The sequence below is a fragment of the Carcharodon carcharias genome, chromosome 5 (genome assembly GCF_017639515.1).
Source record: "Carcharodon carcharias isolate sCarCar2 chromosome 5, sCarCar2.pri, whole genome shotgun sequence".
NCBI classification, from domain to species: Eukaryota; Metazoa; Chordata; class Chondrichthyes; order Lamniformes; family Lamnidae; genus Carcharodon; species Carcharodon carcharias.
In genome coordinates, this window is record NC_054471.1 from 123,284,323 (window position 1) to 123,300,821 (window position 16,499).

General features: G+C 44.5%; 1 protein-coding gene across 1 annotated transcript in view; it reads left to right on the forward strand.

The window, feature by feature from the left end:
• The window catches only part of LOC121278394 (protein SOGA3), a 66,844-nt gene extending 51,036 nt beyond the window's left edge, over positions 1–15,808 (forward strand). Inside the window, exons 5-6 of the mRNA XM_041188771.1 lie at positions 13,969–15,183; positions 15,698–15,808. Of these exons, the coding sequence (XP_041044705.1) occupies positions 13,969–15,183; positions 15,698–15,808 (1,326 nt within the window). The remainder of the gene's footprint in view (positions 1–13,968; positions 15,184–15,697) is intronic.
• The last annotated feature ends 691 nt before the right edge of the window (positions 15,809–16,499 follow it).

Below are 16,499 nucleotides of genomic sequence, written 5' to 3' on the forward strand. Positions count from 1 at the left end.
TCCATGACAGTATCAGTAGAAGTGACAACCACACAGTTGTTGTGGAGATGAAGTCTTGTCTTCATATTGAGGATACCCCCCATCATGTTGTGTGGCACTACCACCATGCTAAATGGATTAGATTTTGAACAGATCTAGCACTCAGTGCTGGGCAACCATGAGGTTCTGTGGGCCATCAGCAGCAGCAGAATTGTACTCAATCACAATCTGTATTCTTATGGCCTGGCATATCCCCCACTCTACCATTACTAGGGGATCCCCCTACCAAGCTAGGGGATCAACACTGGTTCAATGAAGAGTGCAGGAGGGCATGCCAGGAGCAGCATCAGGCACACCTAAAAATGAGGTGTCAACCTGGTGAAGCAATAACATAGGACAAACAGCATAAGCAGCAAGTGACAGATGAGCTAAATTATTACACAACCAACGGATCAGATCTAAGTGCTGCAATCCTGCCACATCTGGTCGTGAATAGTGGCGGACAATTAAACAACTCACTGGAGGAGGAGGAGGCTCCACAAATATCTCCATGCTCATGATGGGGGAGCCCAGCATATCAGTGCAAAAGATAAGTCTGAAGTATTTGCAACAAGCTTCGACCAGAAGTGCCAATTGGATGATCCATCTCAGCCTCTAGTGGAGGTCCCCAGCATCACAGATGTCAGTCTTCAGCCAATTTGATTCACTCCATGTGATATCAAGAAATGGCTGAAGGCACTGTATACTGAAAAGGCTATAGGCCCAGACAATATTCCGGCAACAGCATTGAAGACTTGTGCTTCAGAACTTGCCGCGCCCTTAGCCAAGCTGTTCCAGTACAGCTACAGTACTGGCATCTACCCAGCCATGTGGAAAATTGTCCAGCTATGTCCTGAACACAAAAAGCAGGACAAATCCAACTCGGCCAATTACTGCCCCATCAGTCTACTCTCTATCATCAGTAAAGTGATGGAAGGGGTCATCAGCAGTGCTGTCAAGCGGCACTTGCTTAGCAATAACCTGCTCACTGACGCTCAGTTTGGATTCAGCCAGTGTCACTCAGGTACTGACCTCATTACAGCCTTGGTTCAAATATGGACAAAAGAGCAGAACTCCTGAGGTGAGAGTGACTGTCCTTGACATCAAGGCAGCATTTGACTGAGTGTGGCATCAAGGAGCCCTAGCAAAACTGAAGTCTGTGGGAATCAGGGGGAAAGCTCTCTGTTGTTTGGAGTCATACCAGCACAAAGGAAGATGGTTGTGGTTGTTGGAGGTCAATCATCTCAGTTTTAGGTCATCACTGCAAGAGTTCCTCAGGGTAGTGCCCTTGGCCCAACCATCTTCAGCTGCTTCATCAATGACCTTCCCTCCATCATAAGGTCAGAAGTGGGGATGTTCACTGATGATTGTACAATGTTCAGCACCAGTCGCGACTCCTCAAATACAGAAGCAGTCCATGTCCAAATGCAGCAAGACCTGGACAGTATCCCGACTTGGGCTGACAAGTGGCAAGTAACATTTGCATCACACAAGTGCCAGGCAATGACCATTTCCAGCAAGTGCGATTCTAATCATCAATGAAATTCAATGGCATTACCATCTCTGAATCCCCCACTATTACATCTTGGGGATTACCATTGACCAGAAATTGAATTGGACTAGCCATATAAATACTGTGGCTATAAGAGCAGGTCAGAAGCTAGAAGTCCTGCGGTGAGTAACTCACCTGACTCCCCAAAGGCTGCCCACCATCTACAAGGCACAAGTCAGGATTGTGATGGAATACTTTCCACTTGCCTGGATGAGTGCAGCTCCAACAATACTCAAGAAGCTTGACACTCTCCAGGACAAAGCAGCTCACTTGATTGGCACCACATTCACAAACATTCACTCCCTCCACCACTGCTGCACAGTAGTAGCAGTGTTTACCATCTATAAGATGCACTGCAGGAACTCACCAAGGCTCCTTATACAGCACCTTTCAAACCCACAGCCACCATCACCTAGAAGGACAAGGGCAGCAGATAGATGGGAACACCACCACCTGGAAGTTCACCTCCAAGTTGCTCACCATCCTGGCTTGGAAATATATTGTTGCTCCTTCACTGTCGCTGGGGCAAAATCCTGGAACTCCTTTCCTAATGGCACTGTGGGTGTACCTACACCACAGAGATTGGAACGGTTCAAGAAGGCAGCTCACCTCCATCTTCTCAAGGGTAATTTGGGCTGGGCGATAAATACCAGCCAAGCCAGTGATGCCCACAGCCTTATAATGAATTTTAAAAAAACTTAAGCTTGCAGTTTGGACCTGCAAATGACTCTTCCATTACATAGACTTTTCAGACAATGCATTATAATATAGTTTGCAAAAGTCTTCCTTTTCACCATGGCGATCTGCATGTTGCAGAATTTTACCCTGGAGAAAGGCATCAGCACTAACCCATTGCGAGTGATGTGGAGCTTTCATAACCAGAAGAAGATGCCAATAAACATAGGCAGCTGCAGGGGCTGCCTAGCTCTATACAAGTTTTTTTTCCTGACTAGTCAGTGAAGGGAGGCTGCAGAAAGCTATAGAGCAGATTAGAGAGCAGTTTCCTCACCATTGTCAACACCTGCCTGGCTTCTGTTGTGTGAGAACAGATTTGATGGAAACAGTGAGACCTGTGAAGTCCTTAATGCTGATTTTCTCAATGTGCTTCACAAGTATTTGGAAATCAGAGGAGAAAGCACAAGCTATTGTAGAGCCATAGGGTTCTGACTGTGGGAGTGCTCGTGCAGATGTTGCTGAAGTTGCCAAATGATCCAATCACCTCTTTGTGAGGGTCGTTTCCTCTCAGCTGGATGCAGTCCCAGGAGTGGCCACTGCTCCCAATGCTGCTGCTGAGACTGAAGGGCTGCTGGCCCTCTGATTGGCCAACAGCCCTCGGAGGCAGGATCTCTGCCCTTAAAGGGATGGGAGCCAAGTAATTAGTTGCCGGATGGGCCCAAAATGCAGCTGGAGGCCCATAAAAAACCGAGGCAGGGTTCTTCCCTCCTTAGCCCCCCACCGCCCCCCCCAGCTTTCGGGTCTCCTGTCACCCTGACTAAATTCATCCCAATGTCTACATTATCTTCTCCTTTGTGAAGACAACCCAAAGTATTCATTGAGAACCATGCACATGTCTTCTGCCTCCACACACAAGTTAACCTTTTTAATCTTTCAATGTTCCCATTGAAATTAAGGAAAATCCAAAGGTGTTTTATAAATACAAGAAGAGTCTGGATAACTAAGGAAAGAGTAGGATCACAGAATCTTAACAGCACAGAAGGATACTGTAAAAGGATCAAGAATGAGAGGGCACAGATTTAAATTGACTTGCAAAAGAAGCAAGTGTGATGTGAGAAAAAACTTTTTCACAATACGAGTGGTTCGGGTCTGGAATGCACTGCCTGGAAGTGTGCTGGAGGCAGGTTCAATCGAGGCATTCAAGAGGGCATTGGATGATTAGTTGAATAGAAGCAATGTGCCAAGGTACGGGGAAAAGGCAGGGCAATGGCACTAGGTCATAATGCTCATTTGGAGAACCGGTGCAGACATGATGGGCTGAATGGCCTCCTGTGCCATTAAAATTCTGTGATTCTGTGATCCTACTCTTTCCTTAGTTATCCACTGACTCTTCATGTATTTATAAAACACCTTTGGGTTTTCCATAATTTTACTTGCACATATTTTTGTCATGCCCTCATTTTGCTTTCCTAATTTCCTTTTTATTTTCACCCTTGGATTTTCTCTACTCCTTTAGGCTTCCTGCAGCATTGAGCACTCAGTATCTGACAAAGGTTTCTCTAATTTTGTCATCTTACTTTGTATGCTCTTTGACATCCAAGGGGCTTTCGATATGGGAATCCACTCTTTTCTTCTGTGGAAAAATATTTATTCTGAATCCTCTTTGAATACCTCATATTGCTCTGACACTGATTTACATTCACGTAGCTTTTTATTGTCCTCTTTTGTCTGGCTGAGTGCAGCTCCAATAATATTTAAAAAGCTTGATACCATCCAGGACAAAGCAGTTTGCAACCTATCCACCACCTTATTCACTCCCTTCACCACTGACATACAGTTGCAGCAGTGTATACCATTTAGAAGAGATACTGCAGCAATTTGCTAAACCTCTTTCGACAGCACCATACACTTTACCACCTAGAAGGACAAGGGCAGGAGATGCATGGGAACACCACCACCTACAAGTTCCCCTCCAAGTCACACACTATCCTGACTTGGAATTATATCACCGCTCCTTCACTGTCACTCGGTCAAAATCCAGGAACCCCCTCCATGACCACACAGTGGGTGGTTCCTACACGAGGTGGACTGCAGCTGTTCAAGAGGGCAGTTGGCCTTTCCCCAGTTGAGAACTTGCTTTCACATGCCAACTCCTTCCTTTGGGTTGACGTCATTTTGGGTGTTTTTTGCATCTCTCCCTGATGCTGGCATTCCTTTAGCACCGAACACTTAGATTGAGCTCTACTTTCTGGGACTTGTAATTTATAGCTCTTCTGCCACTTCGCTGCTTTGCCCATGAACAGGTGCACACTTCCTTGTCTCCGGCATTTCACTTCTTTCTTAGAATCTGACTGCTGAAAGACTGAGTTATGCTCTCATTAACTCCATGCTACTGCTTTTATCAATTGGCCTCTCACACTGTTTCCCCACAGGCTGTCTTTCTCCTCTCACACTGACTGTCACAACGTTTACCTTCAGATTTACTTTCTCCAGACTCATTGTTTCTTATCTACCACTTGTACCTGTTGGCCTTTGTTACTGTTTTCCCACAGGTTCACTCTCTCCCTAAAAATAAACTCCTAATGGTCTGTACAGGGATTGAACCTTAACATTATGCATACCAAAAACTAATGATAGGTAGCACTCCTGATAATGCAGCAGTGCTTCAGTATATGTTGAAGTGTTGACCCGAATTATGCCTCAAGGCTTATAGAATGGGGCTTGAACCAAGAACCTTCAGAAACAAATGTGACTATGATACCAGCTGAGCTAATTTGACACTGAAAGAATTCATGTCCACAATCGCCCAAGGTGGGACTTGAACTCCTGTTTATTGCATTCAGTAGTCTAGGCCTTGAGATTACCAGTTTTATCAACGCTACACTACCATGTCTAATAAAAAGAGTAGGGAGGTGATGAAATACTGGCTAGGTCACAGCCAGAGTACTGGTGTGCAATGCTGATCACTGCATTACAGGAAGGATGCAAATGCACGGGAGAGATTACAGAGATTTATGAAAATATTGCCAGGATTGGAAAATTTTAACTATGAGGAAAGATTGGAGAGACTGGGGCTGGAATTTTCCAGTCCCGATTGGGGCAGGTGTCCTGGCAGGCATGATCGCAAAATCTCACGAGAAGGCCTGAGGCACGATTTCCGACGCCGTAAAAGCAGGAAGCGATTGTGTGCTCCTCCTGTCAATGGCGGGCCGCGTTTCCCGTGGCGAATGCCATCATCATATATTTACATCTCATTAAGATGCTTACTCGCCAGAATCATCCCCCCACATTGAATCTGAATCCCACATTGGTGTGAAATCAGAACGTGTTTTACAACAGCATTGAAACAATGTGCAGCTGGCGACCTGCACTTTGCTGGGAATTCCGAGGTTAGTTCGCACAACTAAGCGCAGCACTCGTGGGAATCAGCACAAGGCTTCGACGTAAGCATGCTGTGGATTCATGGGTATCTCTCAGGCAAGTCTGCACAGCGACCAGATCAGGGTTAGGGCGTGGCTGGCTTTTACTGCGCTGCAGGCATGGGCTCCATTCTGGAAGAGGCAAGGCAGCACTAAGTAAAGGGAAGGGGCCTAAGGGGAAGTGCTTCACTGGGAGCGAAGAGCGGGGAAGGTTTTACACAAACACATGACTGGGGGGATTGGGGGGAGGCAAATGGCTACCCAATTGGAAAATAAGTTCAAAATTGAGGTCACTGCCACAGCTGAGACAATTTACTACCATCTCAATTGACATGAATGGAGTCAGACAAATGAAACAATTATGCCCACTCAAGCAACATTAATTCCTCAAAATGGCAATGATTGCTCCTCTAGTTTTAACCCCTTGTGTGCAGCCTTCAAAATCAACAGAGTCTTATGGCACAGCAGAACTATTGGGTGACTGAACAAGCTTGAGGATCCCCTTTGGAGAAGTGGCCATGGAACACGCACAGAGGGGAACACTCCAAACTCCCTAAATTATTCTAAGGTAGACACTGAACATTCACCCCCATGGTCATACTAAACTATGCAATCTTGGAGTGCAGGTTAGGATGATGCAATGCCTGAGATGAGAGCAGAACAACTAGTCAAGTGGCCAAAGCTGTTGGCAGTCAGTCATGTAGGTTGGGGCGGGGTTGGGGGGTTGCGGTCAACATTTATCCCACTGAGCATCATTTTGGATTTTGGGGGCTGGAACTCTAGCATGCATAAGTGGGTCTTGAGACCACAATCACAGGTGATGCCTTGATCAAAAGTGGACCTTAGGAAACAAATGTTGTTTCTTCCTCATTGATACTGCAGTGAGGAGACCGTCACGAAGATGGAGCCTGGTGCTATCGCTGACTACCTTATTGCTTATAGGCAGGAGAGAAGAAATAGAAGAATGCAATGGAGGTGCCTGTCTTGCCAAAGGGAGGAGCAGAACCCTCAAGACCAAGGGGCAGCAGGGCCTTCTCCAGATGCAGAGGATGATTGCTAGAGAGCCGTCATGAATAGGAGCCGCACTAGACCCAGGGTCTAAAGATGGCGCATGTGCTACCTGCATATGAGCAAGAACCAGCATCGCTGACGCCTGCACATGTCAAGGGAACTGATCATGCACACATGTCACCTTCTGCAGGATTTGGTGCCATGGAGACTTGGAAGGCATCCACTGGCAGTGGAAGTGAAAATTACAGCCACACTCAACTTCCATGACAGTGGCTCCTTCCAGGTCTCCACTGGGGACTTCTGTGGAATTTTGCAAGCGTCCACCCACAAATGTATCCAGGAAGTCACGGATGCCATTTTTGCCAAGGCACATAATTTTGCCAACTTTGACAGAGATCAGATGAGCTATGAGGCAAGAGCACTGGACTTTGCGAAGATTTCTGGATTTCCATGGCGCAGGGTGTCATCCACTGCACTCATGTGGCTCTTGAATCTCCCTGGCAACAAGCAGTGAACCGCAAAAGCTTCCACCCTCTCAATGCTCACCTGATCTGCATCTATAACGAATATATCATGCACGTTTGCGCAAGATACCCAGGAAGCGTCCATGACTCCTACATCCTCAGGAGGACTTAGGTCCCTGACATTTTCCAGGGACCACACAGCATGCAGGGTTGGCTCCTTGGAGACAAGGGCTACCCACAAAGGACGTGGCTGATGATGCCTGTGCGGTGGCCTCAGACTGCTGCTGAGAGAAGTCATTGTCATGAAGAGATATTAATGTCTATACTGTTATTGGAAATTATTTTTAAAATAGAGTCTTGTGGTGTCTGTGTCTATGTGTGTGTATGTGTGTGTGTCTTAATTGGATTAAAGCCAGCTGGATTAGAGGCTTTGATGTATACAAAGAAGTAAGTTTGAAATGGTAATTAAATAAACATGGGGAAATTTAGAAACATAGGTTTCAAGGAGGCAAGTTGTATTTTTAAATAAACCATTCAAAAGAAATCTTGCATCTAGCTAGAAGACGCCAACCAATGTGTTCATTTTTTTCCCTCAGCTTACTAATAAAATTGGTGAAATTAAAGGATGTTATTGTTAGAAGAGGTAAAATTAAAAGCCTCGTGTTACAATGGAAAATTTACATTCAAAGAGAAAGATATGTATAAAGGAGAAAGGATGAGTGATTCCAGGGCAGGCCTAAAGGCTGATGTGGCCCTCTGAGATCACCATTTGCAAGCTGCATCAGTAACCTGTTGGAGAGTGAAGGCGATGGGACAAATATCGCTGTCCACCAACTTTATAAGATACCATTCTTCCCGCAATAGTCACAAGTTCAGGGTTGCACACTCAAGGTTGGAAACCTGCACACCAGTGGGCCATTGCTTCATCAACTTGAGGTGGAAAGGTTCTCCAGACAAGTGTCTGGCTGACAGCAGCACACATAATCTCTGTGAGTGGGTTTGTAGCGTAGAGACCCTGCTGAGGGACTGTGGGCACATGGAGTTTCAGAGTACATGAGCCTTCTGCAAGCATCATCACCTGTTCCCTTCAACACCACATCTTTACATCTCAAGAATGCAGATGAGGTAGGAGGACACCTCCACTTCAATGGTGCAGAACCAACATAGCACATCATGGGACCCCGCGACACTTGGATACGAGATTCTTGCAGCAACCACGCTTTACTTCAAGGTGTGGGCATTACTGATCAGGAGAGTGACATTAAAACAGGACACTCACTGTGGTCAGAATGGAACACACTGTACAGAAAAGAGGCCCAGGATACCAACAATTGCCATTAGTGTGTGCAGAAACCAAGGTTTCACACTTGATTGACATTAAAAAGCTCAGCATAAAAAGGAGGCATACACAAGGAGACATGAAATAATTGGGAGTATATTTTCACTTGTGACCATTATGTACAAGTGTTTAACAACAGTGATCACGTTGTGTAACTACATCTTCACTTTACTTAGCCTCCCACTACATCTTACTGCTCCTCCAACATCCACAGCAGAGATGGAGGTAGCTTGCTGACTGCTGTGCCTTGTCTGTGATGACTTCTCTGTGCTTCCTCTGGATGGCAAAGACTGGAGGGCCCCAGCCTGCTTTTGGGGTCCTACTGTGGGCCAGTTGCACGCCCCTTGGCCTGTGGAGCTGGAGCTAGTGGGATCACAAGAAGAGGGGACTTGAATTGGCCGGAGTGTCCTGGAGTCACCTGGGTGGATGGCCCTGAGATATCGAGCTGCTGGTCCTCCTCCCTATGGGTGCCCGAGGGCCCCTGGCTGTCTCCTTGAGGAGAAGGGGCAGCTGGAATGAAATGAAGATGCCCCATCCCCTCTTGCATTGACACTGATGGATGCTACCAAGGGCCTTTGCGATGGAGTGCAGCTCACGCAGCAGTGCAGGACCAATGTCCTGCACCAAGGTCTCCATGGTGGCTGCCATCCTACCAGTGTTGACGTTGGAGCATTGGCATGCCGGTGCTATTACCTCAGACTGAATGCAGGTGCGCTCCTCCATTTGCATTGCAATCTGAGGGCAGCTGAAATCCCTTCCAGCTTTCCCTTGACTGTCATGGAAGCTCCAGCAACTGATTTAGGACCGAGTGAGGAGGCTCGTCATCTGGTCTCATCTGACTTGGCCTCAGCAGATTCCTGGCCTCCAGCAGTTCTCCAAGTGTTGGCAACCTGGGAAGTCCCTGCTTCCGCCTGCTGTGGACCAGAAAATGTGATGTGCTCACCAGATTATGATCCCGAGGCTACTCTAGAACTAGGTCCCACCGAGGTGCTTGTCTCCACGCTGGTGGAGATTGTGAGTGAGCAGTGTGATGAGTCTTCAATGTGGCTCCCCTCAGCTTCCTCATCTGAGGTGTCCTTGGAGCTGGAGTCAATGGCCTGACTTCTGCCTGACCTCGGCAGCTTTCCAGAGGGGTCTGCGAAAGAAAGAAGAGATAATTAGCGCATGGCAGGGGACTGTGAAACAGGACTCATCACTCATAGTATGGTTGTTTGATGAATGTTGTAGTGAAGGACATCACTTGGTTGAGTGCTGCCGACCTCACCGTCAGCACAGGAGCGGTCCAGATCCTCGATGGTCAGCTGGATGGCTCTATTCTCAAAGTCAGAGAGGACCTTGATCACGACAACTCCTCCGTTGCTTTGGGACCTCTCTTTTTATGGTGAGCAACCTTGTCCTGCATGAAGACAGATGGAGAAAGGGTGAGCAAGACACATGTGAGTAATGATGATGAGGATGCCTGGCATGTGTGGGTGGCCAGTGGAGCCCTGGACAGGATAAGGTTGCAAGCTCTAGAGGAGGTGAGGCCAGATGGCGATTTGACGGTGTGTGAGAATGAGTGGTGATGTCTCTTGAGGTGGCAGTGAGTGAGATCCTTGTGAATGTGGGTTGGGCTTATGAATGCTTGAGTTGAGAGTAATGATATGGGTGACTTACGCTGGAGAAATGGAGGAGATCATTCATCCTCTTCCTGCACTGGGTGGATGACCTCTTTTGCAGTGCATTGTGGCACCGATCACCCCTGCCACCACCTCCCAAGCTGGATTGGTTCAATTGCCTGCAGTCCTGTGTCCAGAGCAGGAGTAGAGGACATTGCAGCAGGCCTCCACTGCATTCCAGCAGGCGCTCCAGTGAGGCGTCACTAAATTTAGGCACTTTAGATGCTATTTGTTTCCTGCAGCTTTCTTCAGCTGAGATAGTGCAAACACTGTGCAGGGGTACCCTTTAAATATGATGCCCGGAGTTAGGGAGCTCAGAGGTCATGGGCGGGACGGGTGAATCAAAGGCCGCCCATCAGCAATACAGTGTGACCCCTGTGGATCACTAATTTCTTAAACCGGGAGAGCACGATAGGGCGCAAAAACCCACCATTGCGGTCAGTGGGTGCAGTGCTGATTTTTAATGCCCGCTAATGCACTTTGCCTGATTTCAGGGAAAATCCCAGCCTGGGGTTTTTTTTGGAACAGAGGAGGCTGAGGGGAGATTTAACTAAAGTGTATAAAATTATGAGGGGTCAATTAGCTCTAGTAGTTAGAGTATGGTACAGAGTAACATTAACAGTGTGGGTTCAATCCTTGTACCGACTGAGGTAGCTCTGGGGGCCTCTTCGTCTTGCCCTGCAGTTAGATTACGGCTTGAACCATGATTAGCAACTCTCGAATAATAAGGATGCTACATGGAGTGCAAGATAAAATTATGAGCAAGTGGGTATAAAGGATCTATTTTCCCTTAGGAAAGAGATCAACAAGCAGGGAGCCTAGCTTTAAAGTAATTGGTAGAAGGGTTAGTGAGGAGTTGAGGAGAAATCTTTTCACCTAGAGTGACATTGAACCCCTGAAAGGGTTGTAGAGGCAGAAACCCTCACTGTATTTAAAAGGTACTTAGATATGCACTTAGAATGCTATACCCTGGAAGACTTCGGACCAAGAACTGGACAATGGGATTAAGCTGGATAGCTGTTTCTCAGACAGCAGATTCATGGACCAAATGGCTTCCTTCTGTGCCATAAGTGTCTTTGATTCTATGATTAAAGCCAAGAGTTTAAAACTGTTTCGTGGAATTTCACATTCCACCTCTCATTAGCCATATTTTTTTCTCTCAACAGTGTGGAGCAGATAACCTGCTTGCGAATGTGTTGGATATATACTATGGACATGTATCAGTTTGTTCAAAGTTCAGCTCACTAGTGATCTAAATGGGTTGCTACTGTTGCTGTGTTGCTTTGAAAGCATAATTTATCCCCATGGGTATGCCTTTTCCACAGTGACCTTTAGCTGTCCCTGGTTGATGAGCATTGTGTCCACTGACTGTAAAATGCTTCTAATTATAGAAAGCATTCTTCTTCCAAAAGCAGATGCTGTAAGGGGATCCCCTCTATACACACCCAAATTTAGGGAAAGTATAATTTTTATCTAATGAAAGGTCATCGACATGAAATATTAATATTTTTTCTCTGCAGATGCTACCAGATCTGCTGAGTACTTCCAGCATTTTGTGTTTTTATATCAGATTTCCAGCGTCTGTGGTATTTTGCTTTTGTGCAATTTTTACATATTCACTCGGCTACTCAGGGCCCAATCTTGATGAGGACAAGTTTTCTGAGGGTTAAAGGTTTTCAACATATGCTGTAGAGATTTATCTCCACAAGAAGCATTTTCTTCAATAGAAAAATCCCCATCAGGAAGACATCCTGATTGATAGTTTCTAATCAGGCACTGAAGACTCCAAAACAGACTTCTAGCCCCAGTAAGGAGCCTGCTGCTGCTAGTTGGCGCGGTGAGGGTTGTGGGTCTGATCTCAGTTAGGAATGGGGTTTGTTCAATGAATTCGATCTTCCTCCTGAGGAGTGGGTTTGTTTGCGGGTTGGGATGCAGTCCCCAATCGGGGATTCTTTGTATCAGGCTGGGCTGTGTTCTAATGTAAGGGTAGCAGGTTAGTTTAGGAGTCTGGGATGAAGCATTCCAGCTCCTACTGGCCCACAAGCAGTGCTGTAAAGGCATTTAGCTTTTCTCCAAAGCCTTCCTTCGCTCACTTGAGCTGCTGGGCTTGTCACACCTAGAAAACGTGAGAAACCAGGGTTGAACCTAGAAAACATGTTAAACCTGAGACTACCATCCTTATTAAAATGATTAAGTGACTAACTCACCTGCTGGGAGCAGGTTGTATGCCTTTGAATATCTTGATATCTTGCTTCTGTTAATCCTGGAAGTGCATGGATTGGCTGTTAAAATTTTAAAAATCTCATCTGACCACAACCCACCAATTTTGGAGTTAAAATTCACCCCCCCACCTCCCCCACCAGTTTCTTTTTAGGTTGTTGTTAGGATGTCAATGGAGCATTATGGCAAAATAGGCATGCAAGGTAAGTGAAAGGTAGTCTGAAGGGACTTAAAAAGTACAGTGGTACTTGTATATTTCAGAGTCCTACTTAAAGAATATTTTGTTGTTTCTTTCCTTCTAAACTGACCCTAGAAGACCTCTAAACTTATTGCCTACTTGAACTCCTGTCCTTTGGTGTTTATTGTGCCATAGACTTTGATTTAAGCTTTAAGCACTGACTCCAATAAACCTTGAGCCATTTTTCTGTGAGGCCTTTTGACTTGAATGGCAGAGGTAGCTGCTGTCCTGAGATGAACCAGTTCTAATGGGATGCAGTGCTGGCATCTGAGAATCATGGGCTCAGTGCTTCTTTTCCATTATCTCTTATTGTAAAATGAAAATCTACCTCTGCAAACATTTCACCTTTAAAGAGAAGGGCTTCCAATATTCATGATATACAAGTTGCAAAATCATCGGATTATTGTCAAGATAATCCTAAAAATCTGAACATAGCCTGCCTTCAACCAAATAAGTGAGCTTGAAGCATGGTGCAGTCTTGCTCCCCAATCTGCGTCTGGATCAGTTGACTTATGATGTAATCTTTAACAAATTAATTCTGTCAGTACATTCCAGCATTATTTCATGAAATTCAGATGGATTTTAGATTGAATAGTGCACCTTTCTGATATTTTAGTTATATGTATAATGTATTCATCAACCCTGAGTTTGCTGACCTATATTGGCTCCTGGTTGAGTAATGCCAAATCCTCATTCTTGTTTTCAAATCCCTGCATGGCCTCACCCTTCCCTATTTCTGTAATCCCCTCCAGCCCCACAACCCCCTGTGACATCTACGCTCCTCTAATTCTGATCTCTTGAACATCGCCGATTTTAATTGCTCCACCATTGGTGGCCATGCCTTCAGCTGCCTAGGCACAAAGCTCTTGAATTCCCTCCCTAAACCTCTCTGCCATCCCAAATCTCTCCGTCTTTCTCTCTCTCTCTCTCTCACTCTCTCTATCTCTCTCTTTCTTCCTTTAAGACAGACCCTGAAGGCCAAGCTCTTGGCCCTCTGCCCTAATATCACTTTATGAGGCTCGGTTTGAAATTTTGCTTTTAACACTGCTGTGAAGCACCCTGAGATCTTTTATTATGTCAATGTTGTTATACAAAAACAAGTTTTCTTTGTTGTTAACTTTTCAGATGCTGGTAGCTGAAAGTATTCATTCTAATAGAAATCTTCAGAAGCATGAAAAAAAACTGAAACTGTTGCACTATTTCACTGATTCACAGTTATACAAAGTCAATTTTACTTGTTTGTATTGCTTCATTGATAAATGTTACTTGAAATGATAGACATGAGAATCTTTTTTTGTTAATTAACACCCCCCCCCCCCCCCCCCCCCCCCCCCCCCCCCCCCCCACCCAACCCACCCCACCCCTAACCCCAAGGAGGACAATGATGATATAAAATGCCAATTACAGTTTGTCAAGGAAGAAGCAATTCTAATGCGTAAGAAAATGGCAAAAATTGATAAAGAGAAAGATAGACTTGAGTGCGAACTGCAAAAGTACAGATCCTTTTATGGGGATCTGGACAGTCCTTTGCCAAAAGGTGAAGCAGGAGGACCTCCTACAACCAGAGAAGCTGAACTAAAACTTCGTCTCCGGCTAGTGGAAGAAGAAGCCAATATCCTGGGGAGAAAGATAGTTGAGCTTGAGGTTGAAAATAGAGGATTGAAGGCTGAGTTGGATGATATAAGGGGCCACTATGAGAAAGAAGGAGTGGGTGGTGAAGATTATATTGGTGTTGGTGCTTCTGCTTTTCGGGATCAAAGTGAAACTGTGTCAGAACTAAGACAGAACTTGCAGCTTGTTGAGGATGAAGCTGAATTGCTGAGACGAAATCTGGCTGACTTGGAAGACCAAAATAAACGACTTTCTGCTGAAGTCAATAAATACAAGTATAAAACAGGAAGTGTGCAGGATATATCCAGGAATAATGATAATTCCAAAGTTACAGAAGTCCTTCAAGAGGAACTAAAGGCAGCTAGGATGCAAATCAATGAACTCAGTGGCAAAGTAATGCAACTACAATATGAAAATCGTGTACTGATGTCCAATATGCAGCGCTATGACCTGGCATCCCATTTGGGCATCCGCGGCAGCCCCAGAGACAGTGATGCAGAAAGTGACACAGGAAAAAAAGAAAGTGATGATGACTCTCGGCCTCCTCACAGGAAAAGAGAAGGGCCCATTGGTGGAGAAAGTGACTCTGAAGAAGTTCGCAACATCAGGTGCTTACAGACTCCACCAAGGTCTTTATTTTCTACAGATGGCAGATTGCTTCAAAAAAACCTCAAGGACCGACAGCAGATGTCGGACATACGGCTGGAGGCAGAGCGACTGAGCAGAACTATCGATCGATTGATCACAGACACAAGCACAATTATAACTGAAGCAAGAATTTATGTAGCAAATGGTGATCTGTTTGGCAGAATGGAGGAAGAAGATGAAAGCAGCAGGATTAGAGAACATGAACTTCTCTACAGGATCAATGCTCAAATGAAAGCATTTAGGAAGGAGCTGCAAACTTTCATAGACAGACTAGAGGTTCCAAAAACAACAGATGAAAAAAATACAGAGGAACCTTTGTCTGTCAGTCAGGTAAGCAAGTTCAACATCAATTGTTTAATATAATTAAATGTTGGCAACTTCAATGTATAATTTACATTTTTGTAGCATATATCTTATACTCTGGTACATCGTTGGTTATTATATTGTAAGTAACAGCACATTTAGCAAAATTGGATAGTTCACTGGACTTTAGCAGTATTTAAGAAAGCAGGCAACCTAAATGCACAAAAATGTTCAGGTAGATTCTCAGGTAACACGTAATACATATATTTAGTTTCACTTTATCCTTAAGTTCTAAGAACCTTGGATAAGTTCAGTAGTGTGCATTGCAAACATTACCTATCCTGAAATAACAAGTTCGGTAACAGTCATCAGCTTTATGTATCAAAAGTCCTTTACTGTCTTATCTGCAATAATATATTCATAAAATTATATTGTGACATTTGTATACTTGTATTTTTTCTGAAAACTCAAGTTGCTTCTATTGATATATGTATGACTGTTATTTAACGGTAATTCTTGCTTTTTGTGTTTGCCTGCCCAGATGTTTCAACCTATTATTTTGCTTATTCTCATCCTTGTATTATTTTCATCATTGTCTTACGCTACCATATTTAAATTGGTTTTTCTTTTCACACTTTTCTTTGTTCTGTAGAATCTCCATCTACTTCAGTATACCACCTTTTTAGTTTGTTTGTTTATTTTAATATCTCATCAAGATTTCAGCAAATACAAAATAACACACATAGCATTCAAGACATTACAGAATCATCATATGCAAAGCTTTGTAAAATACTGGAGACTACCAATTTTCAACATGGATTGTTACATGAAGCCATTAGGTGAGTGATTTTTGAAATTGTTTCTCTTTTGATTAAGTTTGATACTGTATCAGAATATGAGCTCTTACAACATCTTTGCTGTACTTAACTTCCTATGTATGCTGCTTGTAACTTTAACAAAATTTTACCAAATGAGGATAAATGACGGTGAAAAATGAAATAATACTTATTTCACTGAGGCATCATAGTAACAGTAACAACACAAATTATCTCTAGCCCAGTGGTTTAATTGGTAGCAGTCTCATCACTGGACTAGGAACAGAGGTGTCATTTATATTTTTGGAGCAAGAGTATGGTCACGTTCTTGTTGCATGTAGTAGAGGATATAACAACTTATAACTTTTTACAGGGTGATGGAAATGCTGCAGTATGTTTGATCCTCACCAATACCTCATCCAAGTGATCATTATATTCTTTGACATTCACACAGACCCATTGCACAATTCTCATTTCCACCTCTCCATTTCTCTCTCCACCATTATGACCCTCCTTAAAACCTAACTC